Here is a 21,280-nt window from a genome sequence, read left to right as displayed (position 1 = left end):
AAATATAAACTGGGCTTCTTTTTATTAAAGACCTGAAAGACCGGAAAGGTATAACAATTGAGGACAATACGTGATGACAGAGGGACAGGTCTGTAGTTCGATTTAGTTGGGAAAATTGAGATGTTGTGTTATTATCTTCAAAAAGAAGTTGGTTACTCTTCGTGACATTTTAAGATATTTTTAATTACTTAATGAGTAAATCGAACTATAATGTTGACTTGGAAAGAAATGTTGGTCCATTTGTCCAAAAAAATAATAAAGATATAATTTTACATTTTCATAACATACAAGCAACAAAAGAATGCAAGAGATGTTCGAAAGGTCGTTTCACGCAACCGTATTACATAACATTAACAATTGGGTTACTCTATTGATATCATAAATAACGTAACATAAAGAGGAATTACTCACACACACACCCTATCGAAGACCTCGCCTTAATCTCCCAAACAGTGGGTGTAGATTTCAGATAGAACCACCCATTCAAGTAACCCCATTTGAAATTTACACTCCCTGTGTAAGATTAGGGTCACGTCGATCTTCCATAGGGGTACGGTTTTCAATTGGAATAGCCCATTGTTCATTTCCGTTCGTTCATTTTCGTTAGATTCGTTTAATGGAAGGCAAATTCTGTCATTTGCTTGGATTACTTATATGTGGACCCACAGACCTCACTGTTCAAATCTAGAGCTTCCAACTCATTTCATTTTTTTTAATCTTTGTTATATTTGTTATAGACATTCCTACAGATCCATGCGATGCTCAGCCTTGCATGAACAATGGCACCTGCGCACCCATCTATGATCTGGAATCAACGACCAGATATTTCTGCTTCTGCCCACCAGGATTGGAAGGGAAACACTGTGGTAAGTAACCAGGATAATCTAACAAAGATAGACAAAGGTTTATGTGAGCCAGTCCTACAAAATCTGGAACATGTTTTACCCTCGGATGCTAGACAATTGTAACGTAAAGAGGAAGAACCAAGCTTCATAACATGTTTAGAATAAAAGATATGCTTCATCAAACAAAGGTTTCAAAAATAGACTTGGGAGATTTCTGCATTTATCTATATATTAACGCTTAATGATTAAGTCAGGCGGTAGCATAGTGCGCATTAATTGTTTCTTTTGTTATTGTATTTTCCTTTTTTCTTTGCGTAATAGATAATCAAGAACATAATTACACCGTTATACAGGAGAATATTGCTCAGTAGATAACAATACATAAATATTAGAAAAGTATCGTCTGAAGTGGAATGAACTTTATACGAAAGCTTGATTATATATTTACATTTCATAGTTCCTCTAAAATGGATTTTGGAAGATGTTAAGAGTTTGATTGATGTTATGTAATTTGACAATGTTCCAGGGGATTCTTTTACTTGTTCGGTGCATTGGTGCGCTGCCGTCTCATCTTCTCTAGTGTCTCCCGTTTGAAAACAATTAAATGCAACGTGCTTTATCAGCAAATAACTTCCTCTGTTTAAAGTCGAGATTTCGTCGTGTTACCTGATCAATATAAACTGTTATACATGTATAACTCTTTGAGTGTCACACGTGATTCGCCAAGTATGTGTAACGATCGTGGTAAAAACGGCTTTGCAATGTAAAAGAACCAGTAATCAAATGTTGTCATCAACCCATTTGATTGTTGTGCATTTGTTATGTTTGTGAGACGAACTGTCGCGGTACACTGCGATTATGCTTTTGTTGAATGAATTTGAGTAGTCCGCCATATTTACGGGATGATACGTCATATGCACAACCTCTATATCACCCTCTAACGGCATTGTAATACATACACACGGTTTGTATTTTATTTGGAGTTTATCACTATGCGGAAATGGTCACGCGTACTGAGGTGTTGATGCGTCTAATGCACCCCCTTGGGGCTCTTGCATTAGATGCATCAACATCTCAGTCCGTGTGCATTATTTTGTATAATTTCACTCCCAACAAGTGATACGCATTTATTAACCTATAATGTTTCGTTTTAAATTTGTTTACAGAACTCAAGAGTTATGTTCCATATGACAATGGTGCTGTAGATTACATTCAAGAAGATGGATCTATGATGTTAGGATATTGGTTCATCTATATCTTATTAGGCGTGATTTGTCTTGTTGTTCTCTTTCAATCTATAGTAGTTTGTAAGCTTGTGGCTAAACAGATGAGAGGAATCCCAAGTGGCTACAAGCATATGGATGATAAGGTGGTCTATTATTAATCGCCCTAAATATTTTTTAAACCTTTTTCACAAGAACGCCTTTTTTTTTTACATTAATCTTGGTGTTTGATCAGTACTGTGAATGTATTTTATACGGTGATGGGAAGTAGCTTTTATTACATTCAGGATTTGTTTCAATATTTTAGCCATGTTTTTGCACAACAGGACTTCAATAAACATTTCAATCTAATTGTAATTACTCTGAATACGATTTTAATAGTTTTGACAAGAAAACATACATTTTTGATATTAATCTTTGCTTTTGATCAGTAGTCATAGTAGTTTGAATGTATTTTTATATGGTGATGGGAAGTAGATTTTATTACATTTTCAAAGGTATTTTTGCGCTCCATTACCTTACAAAGAAAACGTTTCACTCTCATTGTGTGTAAAATAAAGCTCATCATTTTTGTGAACAGAAAATTCAGCTTAATTACCTATAATAATATTCTGATATATATTACCAAACAAAGCATTTCTGAAAATAATATACACCTTGAAATACTTCTAATGTAAGTAAAATATTTAAATATTTAGCTATTATTGTTGCTTGATAGTTGATTTTAACTAGCTTATGTGAAATTAAATGATGTCTAGGAACATGTAAAATATTGTCTACCGTATTTTTGCCAAGCATGACTTTAAAATACGTTTATGAAGATTGACTTGAAGAAAAAAGACATTTGTATTGATTATTTATGCTCACGTACAGCGGTTAAGGGTACGCCATATTTAGACCTTTTTATGTGCAGATTGTGTACATAAGGGTCTTTATTAAGATTTTTGTTAATTAGTATATTATCAAATTTAGTTTATCCTGAATATGTTTTATATTACCATTTTTACAACAAGACTATTATTTTTGATACTACTCTTTGTGTTTTATCGGTACTTTGAAAGTATTTTAGATGCAGGGGAAAGAAGAATTACGCATCGCACACTAGCACAATTTAACATGAATTTACAAATGGAAACATGACATGCATAGGCAAATAATTATACCAGAGTAAAAACTCCGGATATACTTGCCTGTGCGGGGACACGAATCACATACCTCTCGCTTGTTGAGCGAGCGCTCTACTACTGTGTTCCAGTGTTTGATGCGTAAGCTTCTTCCCTTTTTTGTATTTTTATATGGTGATTGGAAGTAAATTTTATCATTTAAAAACATTTCGACCGTATTTTTTGCACAGCATGGCTTTAAAAAGTGAGTTTTCACTTTCATTACCTCAAGTTTTTAAATAGTCAACTATTACCAAATAAAGCATATCATTTCTTAAAATCAGCTGTTGCCATAATTTCAATATTCTTGGTAACAGTACTCAGTGCTCGCAATAAATAGATTTGCATCGTATCATTTATGTTCACGTAAGGACACTCCATATCTAGGCCTTTTTGTGTGCAGATTATGTACAATACTGTGTAATATCAAATCAGTACTATCTTAAATTATACTGCATAAAGTTGGACAAAACAGCTATTGTTTAGAATACCAATATGTAAAAGTGTATTCTTTTATATTTTGTACATTGACAATCTAAAGTAGTAGGGTACTCTAACAGAATTCAAATATGATATCAAGTAGTTTGTCAGACACCTATCGGGAAAATATCGGAAAAGTTTTTACTGGAAGACGGTTCTCTGTACCCAAGCTGCTCAGCTTGACCAGCTGAGAATGAGAGTAAAGAACCTGTTAAACCAGCGTATATTGAGCGGTATTGGATCGACTTGCCGAAATTATAATTCACTCTTGACTTATGTTAGCTTTGCTCACAGATTGGTTTGAAAATAATTGGTTATTATACCAAATTGTTTTGAAAGTAATTAGTTATATAACCCGATTGTTTTGAAAGTAATTAGTTATTAAACCAGATTGGTTTGAAAGTAATTAGTTATTAAACAGGAATGGTTTTGAAGTATTTAACATGAAAAACGGTTGCTTTTTTCGACGGGAATAAGCGAACTACGATGAAATTTTATCAGTTTCGCCGTCGAGCCATGATTTAAGGAGGAAATAGGAAAAGTTATCCCGCCCGGGAATTGAACAAAGGAACTCGTAAACCAGAGGTCGTGAGTTTAATTCCCGGGAGGGATCACTTTCCTTATTTCCTCCTTTAATCATGACTCGACGGCGAAACTGATAAAATTTCATCATAGTTTGAAGTAATTAGTTATTAAACAAGATTGGTTTGAAAGTAATTTGATTATTAAACCAGGTTGGAAGTAATTATTAATTAAATCATTGAAAATTAGTAGTTAACTGAGAACAGTGCTTTCATTTAAAAAAAATACATACGTGTGCAATTGGATTTTTAAAGCTTGCTTTGAAATAAAATGCATGAAAATGTTACTTTGAGTCTGAAGAGTGTTTCTATGTACTTATTAAATTTGTATGTGATCTGTAATCATAGTAAATTTATCGCAGGTGGTAAATGACCGGTAAATGGACATTTATGATTCAGGTGTGATTGCAGACAATATTATTTTAAACGGGTAGTAAATCGCGATGCACCTTGCTCTAAAAGGAGTTATGCCCTCTATGGTCATACAGGGGTCACGTTTCAAACGTGATCAGATTGTGACATAATCGTTTGACCCCAGATTCTCTTGGTTTGAACCTACCTGATCAAATCGTTAAAAAGAAGTTTACAATTTCACAGTGCAATATTCATTTGGTAAAAACCAATCGCTGTCGCTCAGCGATGTAGTATAATTTCAGCTTTAGATGTTATGATTACAGACAAGTACTGCTCCTCTCTTTAATCCCCTGACTTTTGGCTCCTGAACAAAAGAGAAACAAGAACTCATAACTTGAAACGAGGCATTGTACATGTTCAAGATGTGTGCCTCGTCAAGATGTGTTGCCAATAGGTGTTTATGCTCTGCGTGCTAGCCATGCGTTTCAACAGAAAAAGTTCAAGTTTTGAAATATTTTCTCAAAATATCAAGAGCTATCTTAAGAACTACTGAACCAATACTAGGCTTGTTTGTACTCATTTTAATGCATTTTTCATGCTGATTCCAAATATGTGACCGTACAGCACGAATGAGCCGTAAATGTCCTCAATTGTATTCTGACTTACAGTGTAAAATGGGCATGAAGGTCATATTCATAGGTATTTCAATTTGGTGCTACGTGTATCTCATTAAATGAGGTACACATAGCACCAAATTGAGGTACCTATGAATACGACCTTCATGCCCATTTTACACTGTAACTCGGAATACAATTGAGGACATTTACGGCTCATTCGTGCTGTACGGTCACATATGGTCATGAAAATTTATAATTCTGAAATTTTTGAATTTTAAAATTTTTTTGAAACTTGTCGTCTGCAGTCGACTCCCGCGTGAAGAGAGTTAATAAGATGTCCATAGTCTAGATCTCCAATTACGGTATTCACCCTTTTCAGTAGTCATGTTGATTGCTTGGGAGAAGACAAATACAAGATCTTTCTTGTTTTGACTGACTACAGGGTTATCTAACCCGAAAATATCACATCAAAAACCTTGGACACAACTTCATGGCTTAAATTGACAATATAAGCAATCATTTTCAGAGCAAACTTATTTCTGTTTTAAGTATCTAATAAGCTCTATCTATTGATATAATTATTTAAAAAGTTTGCATTTCTAAGGTTAATTCAGAGGTATCGATGCACGGAAACGCGTGTACGTAATATAATTGTATAAGAACATGCGCTAAAAAACTTTGCTCACCCTCCACCAAACATTATACTGTAAGTTAAGGGATGGGGTATGAACGTTTGGACAGTATTTATTGTGGGACATTAGAGCACATCCGACATATCGAATTGCATTCTGAATACGAAGAATGTCCTTCTGATATCAAATAATTTTAATTTTATGGCAAATGATTAAAAATTGATATTTTGATATTTAACGGTACTCGAAGTAATTTTATAAATCTGATGATTTATACTTAACTAGCGGGTCCCCGCTAGATGAGTAAATGGGAGCGATCACTAAAACAGGAGGAATTACTGAAAAGGTAGAATCATTGAAAGGTACATTTTATTTTTCTAAGACCTGTCCCTTCTTGCATTTCCATTTTCTTTTCAGTTTATTCTGCACGGGCCTAGTTTGTTTCCATTAAAACAAAATGCTATTTAGCTTGTGATTTTCCGTTTCCATGTTATTTATCTATCTAGGCCTAACCCCATTCCCATTATTTTCTAAATCTATCCTTTCTTATACGTTTCCCTTATAGCTTCATTTTTATCAGCTGCTTAGCTTGTGATTTCCCGTTTCCTTCAGTTGTTATTTATTTTTCTTATTTTTCGTGATTAGTTTCTAATTTTAACTTCTTTTTTCCCTTAATTTTCCTGATTAGTTTCTTTCTTTCCCTCTTTAGTTTGCTCCCGTTTCATTTAGTTACTGTAATTATAACCTGTATAATAGGCCTACCCGTAGGCCTACCTTTTTTGTCTTCTTCTTGTTTTTCTATTCATTTAGCTCCTTTCTTTCTCTTCAGTTTCTTTTGCATAGGTCTATTTTGTTCCCATGCTGCTTAGCTCGTGATTTATTTATTTATTTATTTATTCTTTCGTTTTTAGCTTCCTTCTTTCCTCTCGTATCCTCACGATTGTTATCATCTTGGCGGGTAATCTCTTAACCGAATCCAGTACCATGCATATAATCCACAACCCGACCCATCCATTGGCCTACCTTTTCAGTTTTGTCTTCCTTTCTTTTCTTTTCTATTTCTCTGGCACTGAAAGTTGGTCTGTGCATATTATGCACCCCGTACGTGCGCGTCACATTGCTCAGTACGCCGACGTACTAACGCCAACCCACTGCTGCAAGTTAGTTACGGTACGCGCTACCACTGAGTTTTGACAACAAAAAATCCCGGGAAAAACCCCGGTTTTAACCATATTTTCACTGATTTTGAGGCCAATTCTTGGTCTTGACCGTTTTCAACCAAATAAAGTGCAATGCGTTCCCCGTATATTCCTCAATCTCCCGTATGAATGTGGCTGTAAAACTAAACGACGATTCATTATAGGCCTAGAATAAATAATAAAATTCACGCGACGTAGCCTTAATCTCTTGGCTGTCAACTTCGGTGCAGTGGCGGAAAATGGGGTGCGTAGCTCTGCGTAGGGGCGAAAAGCTCGTAAGATCATTCTTAAAGTACGCGATGTTGTGCATCTAGATAGCCTGAATCATTTATTGGCCACCTCGCAGTTGGCAGAAAACAGGGCAATGTTGCTCTGCGTATGGTTTTTTAATGGAAATATTATTACGCGGTTCACACTGTCCTTATTACCCACAATGCCACTGCATGCGATTTTGCATAGCAACACGACAGTTTTTTATGTTATTCTCTTAGTTACCATCAATTTTTGCAAAAACGAACCTCAGATGGTTTAATGGCAATATGTACCCGATCAATGTACGAATAAATCAGAGCTGAAAGTGAAATCATCTCTGAGTCTATTCGCGCACAAGATTTAGCGACTTCCTTTTGAAGTGTATGTAGGTGGGAAGAAAAGCCGACGATCAATTGAAAAATTTGACCTTTCGTATTGAAGATATAGATTTTTTCCCAAAACACCAAAAAAAATTAGGTCTTTTGGGGAAAATCCATAACTTCAATATGAAAGGTCAAAATTTTCAATTGATCGTCGGCTTTTCCTCCCAGTTACATACAATTTAAGAATATATCATTAGATTTATAAAATTTACTTCGAGGATTGTTATATTTCAAAAATGTGAAAAATATCAAATTTTAATAATTTGTCATAAAATTTGTATTATATCGTGAATTTCAAAAAATGAAAATTATTTGATATCAGAAAGACATTCTTCGTATACAGAATGCAATTCGATATGTCTGATGTGCTCTCATGTCCCACAAAAAATACTGTCGAAACGCTCAAAACGCTCATTCCTGATCCCTTAAATCCCGCAGACTTCTATTATAGCCATTCAATTTAAATTAATCCAAATCCAAACATTCTCATCCATAAAAATAAAGTTTAAAAAGTGTGGAAAATGGTGGATTTTAGGTCATAATTTTGCTGCATTTTGCCAGTTAATCTGGCTTTTTAAAATGTTTACAATTTTAAAAGGGAATTCAACATAAACTTGCAAAAAAGACCAGCGGGATTGAACTTAAAAGGTGTGTATCGGGTTTGGTGATTATTTATTTATTTATTTATTTATTTATTTATTTATTTATTTATTTATTTATTTATTTATTTATTTATTTATTTATTTATTTATTTATTTATTTATTTATTTATTTATTTATTCTTTCTTTGTTTTACCAAGGTAGCCTCTTCAGTATATAGGACTGATCTCCAAAAGGGTCCTTTATAAAAACATGTACAAAATGATTAAACATGTTTGTATAATTATATTAATTTACCTACAAACATAAAAACAAACATGTTACAATTGCAGAAACGTACAAAAATTGATTTGGAAAAACTTTCCAAAATCTAAGAGTACAATAAGACTGAAAGATAGCATTTTTAAACACATGGAGACTCACAAAATTATAATTAAGGTAATTGTCCACACCTTATCTCTAGGGAAAGGGATGTTAACCCTGAATATTATTCCATGGATGACAACAATAGTGTTATTGACTGCTATAAGGGCACAGTTAAAACTATAGGCCGAGGTGATCTCAAAACCATGACTATGCCCGAAGCGAAGCTGAGGGCATAGTCATGGTTTTGACATCACCGAGGGCCTATAATTTTAAACTGTGCCCCGAATATTAAGCAGTCAATATTTGTTTTATATACCGAATAATAGAGATTCTTCTCATTTGATTGGTTAAAAGATTTCCTGAGCTGACAAGGCCTACAAGCTATTAACTGCATAGGCCTTAAATGCACAGTGCATGCAAGAGCAAGGCCAAGGGTGCAGAATTTGGACCGATATCTACCGATAACATATCTAAAACCCTACCGTTTCTGTGCTAACGTCACACAATGCCAAGTCTTCAGGTCGTGTCTAAAAAGTGACATTTGGCAGGTATAAATCCTTGACATCGTCGTCTGCAAGAGAGGTCAAATTCATTGCGAACTGTGACCGCTAGTCTCTTTTACAACACTGTGATCAACGCCGGCCGCATAGTGGGTGCGTAATGTATACGAGCGATCTGTGTATTCGGGGATGCGAATATCCAATTATTTAGCGGGCACAGTTGAATCTATGCCCGGGGCACAGCTGTTGCTTATGACGTCATCTTGATAGAAAAAGGGGGCACAGCTATTTTAATGACTCCACTTTTAACCAATCAGATGAGATGAATCTATATATGAGGTATATAATGTGAAATACTATACATAAATTATAGGTTAATAAACGCGTATCACTTGTTGGGAGTGAAATTGTACAAAATAATGCACTTGTATATACTGATATGTTGATGCGTCTAATGCACGAGCCCCGAAGGGCGGAGTGCATTAGACGCATCAACATCTCAGTACAGGTGGATTATTTTGTACAAAATGTTGGAAAATGCAAACAAATATAAATGCCTCAACCCGCAAGAAAAATGAACGCGTCCGAAAGCACTGCGAGTACTACGCGTAGTGCGCGCCCGTGCAATTATACAATATTCATGCACGGCTAGTAATTTACTAACGCTTGCTCTGATTGGTTCTCACTATCTAGGAGTGTATGAATGAAAATTAAGACTCAAATAAGATAGTGCGGAGCCTTGAAGACACTTTATATAAAAAAAATACAAAGTTTACAGAACTCAGACCAATTGAAAAAATTCATTACTTTAGTAACACGAGTTCTTATGTCAGCAATAAGCAAAAAGTCTACCTATAGATAAATCATGAGCTGTAGCGGTGTGTTCTGTAGCTGTGTGTTCATTGCAGTTCAAAGCCTCCAACATCTTGTCGTAGCACCTTCGACAGTTCAATACAAGTTTCTGAACTGGACGTGTCAAAAAGAACAATAGGTACAACCTGGTGTGAAATTTGTTGAGTCCAGTTTTGTGTTATATTTGACCCGCTTCTGCTCGAGTTACGTCGGACCAGCAGAAAGACGTTTCAGGTCAACGTTTTACGACCCAATAAAAGTACACTATTGTTTTGTTAAGATCTGAATTGTATAGCCTGCTTTCATTTTACCCACTATACTTTTGGCAAGTTAAATCGAATTGACCCTCACTGTTAACCCTTTTATCAAAAAATAATGAAAAAATAATACGTTGTAATTGTCCACGCTTTTTGACAGTAAGCGGTTATATTAGGTATACATATATATACACCTTGGATGATGTCGAAGTGACAGCACTGACTCAAGTTTCAGATCTAGATAGAAAGAACCGCAAGCTGATGGAACAACGAATAATCTTCCAACTTGGAACACTTAAACCAAACGGGATGAATCTACAATTTAATGTATTCAATATAAATAAATGTGACACTTAATTTAATTCATCATGCTGCTCAGTAGTCCATGAGTTGCGATATGCGTACCTTTTTTCGTTTTTGCGTAATTCCTGCGTGTTTATGGCATGTGCGCTTTACGCGCTCGCTCAACACGCGCTCGCTTTTCACACGCACGCACTTTACGCAACAATACTTTCTTTGGTTGTTTTCAGGTACGCGGATCGCAACTCACACTTGATAAAGGCCTACGGCCGAAATATCGTGAATAAATCTGTGGATTAAATTCCCAGAAAATAAAAACGGTTTAACTCTAATTTAATGGATCTACTACATATATATAAATTTTCGCGCGAAATTCACATCTATTTCGCGTAGGCCTATCCGCGTGGGTCGACTTTGCGTATGTTTCATATCCACGCGTCTTTATGCGTAGGCCTATCCGCGTAGGCCTACTTTGCGTATATTTTTTCGGTTCCGTAATCAAGGATCATAACAACAACAGAGCAATAGTCTGACGATCGCCGTGAGGCGTGAAACTACTAGTTACTAAATGCTGAATATTATTTAGCCAAAATTGTTTTATTAAATTAGCTCTACCTTGTTAAAAATTGGTATTGAGCACTGTGAAACGACTATCGAGTGACTATTTATGTTATATATGGTATACATATATATTATGTAATGTAGGTTAAAATTGGTACCAAGATGGAGCAGCATAAAAAAAATCAGACTAATTTTTATCAAAAATGTGATTTGGAATTGTTACGGGTTGCAAACGCAACGACCCACGACCAAAAACACCTTTTACTTAAGATCACTTCAGAACACACTGTATAAGTTAACTTAAACTGATTATTGATAAGTACGTTATATATGGATAATACGTGCCACATAATACATCATGCAAGTCATATCAGATTCTTGTTCTTGATAAAAAGTTTTGTTGCACTCAATGTTCCGGTCGACTGGTGCATATCCTGATTCAAACTTGTCCAGCGAAATCCACTGTTGACTTAAATATTATCCTCTGCGTATAAATCTTTGCACAGATGACAATTTTTATTCACCAGTCACACCTTTCTTCTAAGAACAGTAATAAACCACTCTGTTTCAGTTTCATTAACAGACGTGTCCCATCAGAAACCAGACTTTTTTATTTATTCCAAATCTCCTTTGTTCTCACTGGAATAGTAGCAATGTAGCTGGGCAAAACGATTGGATGCTTTCAAGAGCTCTTTTCGCCAGCCCATTCGGGGCTGGTACCTGTTTCAGGTTTGGGGTCAGTTTACTCAAGAGATTATATTTTAGTGGTATTGGAATGATTTTTTTTTTTTACTTTTTGTGGTTAACTTTTTTAAAAATATTTTAATTCGATTTGTTAGGAAAAGTAAGTATGTTTTGCCGTTTCAACGAACGAAAACGAGTGAGTATTACCAAAGTTATGTTTGAACTAATTAATTATGACTTTAAAAGTTTAAAGGCCTAAATGTAACAATAATAGTTAATATATATAGCATCATATGGTCAGCAGAAGAAAATCTGACATCACCTATGATGTCATATCAGTGTCCTTGACCGGGGTCCTTACTCCTTGACCACTGAACAGCGTGATATCATGTTGATAACAGATCTATAGAATCAAAATCTTCATCATATCCCCGGATCATATCACAGATTCTCAACAATCTGTGATCATATGGACCATATTGATGTGAAAGTAGTTATCTATCATATCCTGTGTCGTTTTATGGATAAAAATGACTCAAAATGTTATTGATGAAATGGTTGCTATCATAAACATCAGTTTTGTCTTTTCAACGGGAAAAATCCGATGCAAAATAAAGTTTTTAGGGCCTAGCTATAATATGGGCATAATTTATGCATATAGTATTGAACAATGTACCCCATTTGACATGCACTTATAGATAAATAAATTGTCTTACTTTATTAATTTAATAACTTCTTTATTATAAATAAAATGACACATAACTATTTGATTCATAAAATTACATTCAACAAAATGATTGAAGAGAAAACACACAAGGCACTAGGCAGACTGTTATAGAATGGAGTATGTAAGATGCCATGTCCATAGCTTCGCAGGAGTTTCCGACTAGCAATCAACATGATCAGCACATTCAGAAAAACACAGTTTAAGAGTGAAGATTGTAGTGAGTAACCAGTCCTTTATAAATGTGCTGGCCACTATCTATTATAATATAGTAGGCTTAAACTATACATTGCTAATTAATTAAGTTATTTTAAAATAAAATGTACATGTAAGTTAACTCAAACCGGCAGTGTATATATCGAAAGCAGTGAAATCGGACATTCCTAAGCGAAGATATTGAGTTCGTAAGTTCTGGTATTACAAAATTGGAAATTGAGATATCGTGGGTAAAAAGCTGAAAAGACAAAAAAACCCAACGACAACAACAACAACAACAACAACAAAACAAACAGACCAGAACAATTTGGAGTACATGTAATGAATTAAAAGAGTTGACATGAGATTAGGAATTAATGTTTTATGCTGTTTCAGTGTGCATGTTCTCATCGTTGATGGTTTGGTGGACTGTCATGTAGATGTAAGCGTGATCCTAAAAATGCCTTTCACATTGACCAAAACTAATTACAAGACCTCTTCTACATTGAGGCTGGCTTTCCCTTTTAAAGGGAATTTTTATTGAGAATAGCTGCAATCCTATAGAGTTGACACTTGGAATACTCTCATAAATCTGCCCCGAAATCCTATTATTCATACCAAACTAGTAGAAATTTTAAAGTTCCAGTCCTATTAATATCTCATTCTCTTATATAATATTTTAACAACAGGGTTCTTCGTATTCATGATGCAATGCAATGATCACATCAGGTCACCTGGGAATATCCCAATCCATAAATGGACCTGATTGACTTTGTTATTGTTATTACATGTACATTATGATATAAAATAGACCTTTTCAAATTCCATTCAGGAATTATTGGAATCACTGTACTTTGAGCAACCTGTCACGAGCACGTAGGCTTGAAATCTCCTCAATGACTACAGTAGAAGTGTATTTCGAGCTATAGTTCCAAGTTGGCGAACACCGAGTGCCTTTAATTTGAACCCTTTCCTGCGAAAATACAGTTTATTAAGCCAATGTAAACATGGGGTCATCAAGTAAAATATTTTGCTGACATATTGAACTATAAACATCTCAGCTTCTTGATTATTCAAAATATCATAGTAATGGAAAGAAAATGCATCACCTCTTTCCCAAGTCAATCTCTTACACAAGACATACCATCATTGTGCCTTAAGCATGTGACTGACGAATCCTTGGCAAAAGTACCTCTCTCATCTACGATTGACTGTGCGAAAGTTCGCACTGTAAATGATTAGATGCTGAAGAGGTACTTCTTTCTGGCCTGTGGGCGTGCGTTTGGGAAATCATCTCATGCCTCGATTTTATGAATCGTTAGAATTCGGTTTGAAAGGATCTATTACTCATGATACATTCTCAGTTTGAAGGACTTTTTATCTGTATGTCTTCTATGGTCCGCTTTGGCACCGGATCTAGCTCCTACTTTCTTTTAGATTGTACCAATGTGTTCAGTTCAGAGAGGCAGCCTCAGGGTGGGTTCCTTTTAGATCGGGGTCATCTTCCCAATTTGTTGCACATTCCAATTCCACAATATGCAGGTGACACGCTCATTTATATGCCTCTTTGCCTGAAGATGACGTCAACATCGTTCTAAATGAGTTAAATAATATTGTGGTCTGTGAGAATGCACATTGAGAATGGCTCAACACAAGGATTATCGAAGCCATAACCCCGTGGTGTTTTAAACAGCTACCATCGACTCTATTTATAAATACGTACGTGACCCATGGGCACGACATACCAAGAGCAGCAAGCGTAACCAAATTATCATGCCGTTACATTGATAAATATCATCAAATTTAAGTATTAATTGAATTGCAAAATTATTACACGTATATCATGTATATTCCGATTTGTAATATGTAAACAACATTTTGAAAGTACTTGCAGACGGAAAAAAATATTTATCAACAATTTTGCTGCACAGTCTGGTGTTGTTTACCGCCTTTGCATTCAAATGTACAGGAAGACCACTCGCTGTGTCGAAGGTTACTTCCAGATTTCCTATCTACAAGCTGTTATGGCAGCGCGAAGGTGGTCACGTGCGTATTTATAAATACGTATTTATAAATATAGTCGAAGCACACTGATAAATTGCGTGCAATGTTGCACGAAATGGTTTAATCTGTATGAAAAATTATCATGACATATCTTATTGAATGTTTTATCACTTCTCTATCAAACAAGACGTATTTGCTGCCATTCCTACCAATAACATGTGTATAAATTGATTCTTAGAAACTGGCATTTTCAATCATATTTATTTTATTTTATTTCAATGTAGGGAAATAACGTAGCTATCCATTGATATGGAACACGATATGAACATGTCTCAAATTGGATATAGATGCTTGAAAAAACTTTCCAAACCTTGTTGAGGAGTTTAGATGGTTATTCACAATACAGGTAAACTCAGTCCTAACAAGACAGTTCTTCATAGTCTCTTCTACTAACCATGCAAACGCTTCTAAGATCTCAATCTCCACCTTGATGATGCTGTTATATTTTTCCTCCTCTTCTGTTTGCAACCTTTGTGTCGTTCTTCACTGTAATATGACTCAACATGTCACAAGCCTGCGTTAATCCAGTAACTGTCACATTCGCAATAGACGTGTGCTAACATTGTTAGATCTCTCATCATCTCCCGTCTAGACTACTGTTCAATAGTATCAAACAACATGAAAAACCCTCTTGTCTGTAAAATCTTCAAAACAAATTTGCTCGGCTTATTTACCAACAACCAAAATCATGTCATATCACCTACTTCCTCTATGTCTTGTACTGACTTCGTAAGGAAGATCACACGATTCAGTTCTCAAACACTCTCCTCAGTGTGTACCAAGTCATTGAATGGACTCTGTCCCCAGTACATGAAAAACTGTCTTGTGCATGGTGAACAGACCGCGTCTTGGCTCACTACCCGATCAGACCACGGTCTGAACCTTCAGGTTACTACAACACGTAAGTGTGATGGAGACAGAGCCTTCCCAGTGGTTAGCCCCATGTTATGGAACACTCTCCCAAAGCTTTCCAATGATTAATGTAATGTATTTTATCAAATTCAGTTTAGTTTTGCAGAAATATGTCATAGTGACTTCTTGGCAGGTTCAAGTTCCCGAAGTAACTATCATGAGAGTGTTGAATGAACAAATGGACTTGGGTAGGTTTGGCATAAGGCGGTCTGTGGAGGAGGCTGAAGTTGCAAACAAGGATCGGACAGTATACAAATACAACATGTTTTGAGGGGAAGTAGTCCAAACTACTGGTCCCGAGGTGTTGGATGATTTGACTACTTCCCGAGGGAACAGTAGTTTTGACTACTTCCCCGAAATGAAACATGTTGTATTTGTTTTACTATACCTCATAAATATTTTCACTATCACGGTAAAATCGTAAACAAAAGTCAAAACACACACCAGTCAACGTGCCGGCCAGCATGGTAAATAAGCTTAATATTTTGCTTACCTGATTTTATTGGAGTATTTCTGTTCAATCAATATTTACATTTTGACTATTATTCTAATTTTCTTTTGAACTTTCCATAAATAACATTTTGTTTCATAAAACGTCATATTCGCGTGTTATTATCCATCGGTAATCTCGGCAAAATAACTGCAGCAGACGCCATTTTCACGATAAACGCATCTGCAGAATCGCCGTGTGTAGCATAATGCTACGTCTGAAGGAACGGTGACGCGCGGGGTCGAGACACCGTGTGGTAGTAGGGGTGCGGAAGTTTTTACTACTTCCCCGCGTTCGCGTAATTGCACAGGCGCGGGGAAGTAGTCGAAATACCGTACTCGGACGCTGGCGTTATTAACCAATAAGATGTCTGGATTACCTAATAAATATTTATGAGGTATAGTAATATGGTAATTTCGCAGGAAATGTCAGGCATCAAGTGCAGAATGCATGATGCTGTTTGGTAGGTAGATATGTTAAAGGCCCATTCAGTGATTTGCTCATCCGGACGATCGTAAAAATCATCAAAATTCAGATTTTGGTACCTTTGTCATTGTCATAGATGTGCTAACATAGCCTGCGAGTGGTTCAGCTGAAAGCCGTGTATTTAGGACTATTAAATAAGACATTTTACACGAATCTGTAATTTAGATACTGGCAGTATCTTATTAGCTACGTGTATTTGAATGGGGCTTTTTTTTTTTTCAGTACTGCTGTTTTCTTCGTTTTTTGCCAAATTTGTCATTTCAAACATACCAAATTACTGACAATTTGAATGACTTATCCTTCACTTTTTAACAATTTATAAACAATTTGTTTACACTTGCGCTGAGATCACTGAATGGGTCTTTAAGTAGTAGGTAGGTATTTAGGTTGGTAGGTAAATAGTACTGATATTCAGGTAGGTACATGTATGTATTTAAATAGGTAGGAAGATAAGTATGTACGTATAGATATGCAAGTAGGCAGGTATTTTCAACCAACATAAAAGCAGCATCTCCTACTACAGATACAGGGATGGTGGTATGATATTTGTACATGTAGGTTTGTATATTTCTACATTATTAATAAAAAAATAAAAACCTCCCAAATCCAAGCGTGAATTGGTTTGTTATTATCTACAGATACTGGGAGTTTATTTGACCAATGAAAATGATGAAGGGTACTTAAAACCTTGACACAATACTTCATATTACTATTATATTCATTTATCTTGATATGCCGATGCAGTTAAAACTGTTATTGGATGTGTATTGTGTGTGACCCTTTTTTCTTTTCTTCCTTTGTTTTTCTTTTGATTAAACAGCAGGAATTTAGTTCAATGGTTCCTGATAAGAAAAATTTGTAGGGAAAATATAACAGAAGAAAAATTATGCTGACACTGCATAAATTTGTTTTTTTACACATGATGGAGCAATTGCTTATTTGTTCCTGCCTTATCGTATTGGCTATTTCTGAAGGAATGCCAAATCGACCAAAATAACAAAATTTCATCGTCGGTGATACTTTTCCTACGAGACCTTAGTAATTATGCAATGGTTGGCTGTTCATAAAGCCATTTTGCATACTTCAACACGCCCGTATTGTCACAAAATTATGGAAAGAAGCCAAGTTCGTGGACCAATTCACTCTATGCGTCCACCCAAGAAGGGTGAGACTATCTACGAGGTGCTCTTATGTTGCCACGTTATAATTGGATAACATCTTGGATAGATCCTTAAAGCGGTAGCGAAGTTTGCAGAAAAGGAAATAAGCAAAGTCGCGAAACAGCTTGCCGGGAGCAAAAAACAAAGCGAAGTTTGCCGTTTAAAAAACGGCGAAGTCGCATAATTCCAACATGAAGATTTTATTGATTGGAGCCCTGGTGTTTCTGCTGCATCAGCAGTATGCATCTGCACAAAACACAGGTAAGTAAAGTATATTCGTTTTATACCATGCTGCAATGTCGGAGTTGAGACGAGATACTGATACTTAATGTTTGTCGTTTCTGTCGTGGGTATGGATGAGCTTGAGTTGGTGGATGGTGGATTGGCATCATTCGCTCCGCAAATAATTTTGTCATTTATTTATTTATTTATTTATTTATTTATTTATTTGTTTATTTATTTATTTTTTTATTTTTTTATTTTTTATTTTATTTTTTTTTTTATATCTTATATCTTATATCTAAAGTTTGCTTCATTTTCAAATTCTTCTCTTACAAATCTCACTTAAATAGGGTGAAATATTAATCTGCTGCCTCCTTCAACATGTTCATTCTCACTGCGCTGGCTTAATTTGAGAAACAAAATTATTTGGATAATAGTTGGAACTTGTCTCATTCTGGTCCACTTCTGTTTAAAAAAAAAATAAAAATGAATAACGCAGCAGCTGATATGCCTAGCCTATCTGTGGACAAACTTAATTTTGCCTCTTTGACTTCAAACTGGCGCCACTATCTTTAATTGACATGTGAAAGATATTCTTTAAATAAAATGTAACAACAATATGAAACAGATTTTTTAACTGTGAGAAAATGTACCACGTTGCAATTTACCCCCCCCCCCCCAATGTTCTTAAGCCGTGTGAAGTTAGCGTCGTAACTATCATTTCAGGTAAACAGCATCATCCCCCCACACACACACACACACACACTTTTCTCAAAAAAAAGTTGAGATTTTTATATCACTGGAAACCTCTGGCTACATAATGTTTATGAACAAAAAAATTCTTGCAGATAAATTCGTTAAGCAAAGATATCGTGAAATTTAGCTGTGTAATACACATATTCATGCATAACTCGCAAACGCAAAATCGGAATCAACTGAAATTTTGGGAATAAGCTTTTTTCGTGGATATCTACTGAAAAATGGATCACGAAATACTCCTTAATTAAATAAGCAACCAGATTAAAAACAACAAAATGTAACACAAAAATGCTTCTCCTGCTAATGGAAATAATGCAGATACAACGTTCATACCTACGCACTATATAACCACGCGCGTGATTGGTCGAGAGCCGCGATCGATAAACAACGTTAATGTCCGGTGCCCCGGATGTGCGATCGCAGGATAGGGTAAACGAAGGAAATTCATGTTTTTCAATGATGTTACATTGTTACTTGTTATCTTTTGTTATTAGTTTGATGAAATAAGAATCACAAAAAGCTCTGGTATGTATGACAAGCTTCCCCGTTTAATCATAAAAATATATGAATGAACCCCTAATTCTTGCCTAACCCCATGAAGTTTGTCTAAATGACGATTTCGGTTAACTGATACCTCGACTTACACCCGTAAGTGTCGTTGGGCAGTTAGCGAATTCGGAGTGCACGCCGTATACAATATATCATATCCCAATCAACAAATAGTTGTGCTATTTTATTCTATTCCGGCTTTAACCATATGAGATTTTTAACACTTGTTTACCGTTGAATGATGTCTATGTTTTTTAATTAATGAATACAACATGAGGTGAAAGTTCTCAAAGTCTGATAATACATGTTACTGGCATGGATATTGTAACTGTAAGAACATTTATTTTCTGATAATATTTGGCAAGTATCGTTTAATTTCAAGACCAACTTGCATGTTTTATTCAATAATCTGTATTTTGTTTTTAGAAATAAAAATTCAAATGTCTGACATATTTCTTCATCCATCAACACTAAATTACTTTAATTGGTAATAATGCACGTAATGTTATATCATGTATATTAAACCAAAAGCCCCCCCCCCCCCCCAGACACACCCACACACATATGTTTTATTTGGATACGCCGTATTTAGTGGGACGACACCTAAAGCAAACAAACATCGAGCTTCATGTTTAGGTTTCACGACCAGCAGGGTTCGAATCCTAACTCTGCCCTATTTTTTACAAGCGGGTAACATAATGCAAGTTCTGAATTCATAGTTTATTTGTCGCGAAATATTTGATAGCTGTGTGTCTCTAATGCGGCCCATACACGATCAAAATATTGATCAATATTGGGGACCCTAGATGCAAGAGTGGATACAAAATATACCATTGTGCGTGTCCAATGTTAGATTTTGTATCCACTCTTATATCTAGGGTCTTTGATATTGACCAATAAGATTGAACGTGTATGGGCCGCATTACAGAAATCCCCCCTCTGGATCCAAACTACGACCCGACCGAATCACACCTTAAAGATCTTGAACTTTCAATCAGGCGATATCGTAAAGGAAAACTTGTCCTTATATAATTTGAATGGACTCATATTTGCGTAAATAAGCTAATAATCTTCTTAAAAATTGAATAACCTTTACCCTATGATGAACCTTACCTGGTCATTATTACCGCCACCCTTGGTAAAAGAGTAATGACCGTAAAGAAATATAAAAACAGGAAAAATCTTTTCTAACTGACCCGATAATAATAAAAACAGGAAAATGTGATATAACGTCCTATAGGGGAATAACACAAAAGGTGTAAACAAAGTTAAACACCTGACATTTCGAAAAGACTTTCGTTTTTCAAGGGATGAAAAATAGAAACATCTGAATACAACTTGTAAAGACCAGCTTTATAATCATAAATGATAAAATGATGAAATCATTTCATGATTAGAGCTGGTCTATATATTTATCCCTTGAAAAAGGAAAATTTTGTCTTTTCATAATTATTGGTTTTTTCGTTTGTGTTATGCCCACATTGGATGCTGTATAACATTTTCCATGTTTTTTTACAGGGAAATAAAAAACAAAGTCGATTGTGATTTTACGTGGATGGTATTTTGATTACTTTGCTTGGCTTCTACAAGTATTTATTTCAGCAGATACTACCTCTTTAATTTGAATCATCCAGAATAAAACAAAGCATATGCTGGTAATCTTTTACGTATGCTTATGAGCTCAGATATGCGGGTTTGAATTTTTGTTTTTACTTTAAATCCAATAAATTATTGTTAAATCAAAATCGTCTGAGATCAGAATGCTTAGTGAAGGCAAACTCGTTATTTGTCGTTGGAATTCATAATCGTTTCATTTAATTTCGTCTCATACATGCCTATATATTATGCATGTCTATATTTTATATTGGTA

The 21,280-nt window shown here is 35.3% G+C and overlaps 1 protein-coding gene across 1 annotated transcript in view; it reads left to right on the top strand.

Moving 5' to 3' along the window:
* Positions 1 to 4,579, top strand: part of LOC140147100 (hyalin-like) — a 61,911-nt gene extending 57,332 nt beyond the window's left edge. Inside the window, exons 30-31 of the mRNA XM_072168874.1 lie at positions 738 to 866; positions 2,012 to 4,579. Of these exons, the coding sequence (XP_072024975.1) occupies positions 738 to 866; positions 2,012 to 2,229 (347 nt within the window). The 3' untranslated portion in view covers positions 2,230 to 4,579. The remainder of the gene's footprint in view (positions 1 to 737; positions 867 to 2,011) is intronic.
* The last annotated feature ends 16,701 nt before the right edge of the window (positions 4,580 to 21,280 follow it).

The sequence above is a fragment of the Amphiura filiformis genome, chromosome 3 (assembly GCF_039555335.1).
Source record: "Amphiura filiformis chromosome 3, Afil_fr2py, whole genome shotgun sequence".
In the NCBI taxonomy this organism is placed as follows: domain Eukaryota; kingdom Metazoa; phylum Echinodermata; class Ophiuroidea; order Amphilepidida; family Amphiuridae; genus Amphiura; species Amphiura filiformis.
Note: the sequence above shows the minus strand (reverse complement) of the source record. Positions and strands in the feature narration are given on the sequence as shown.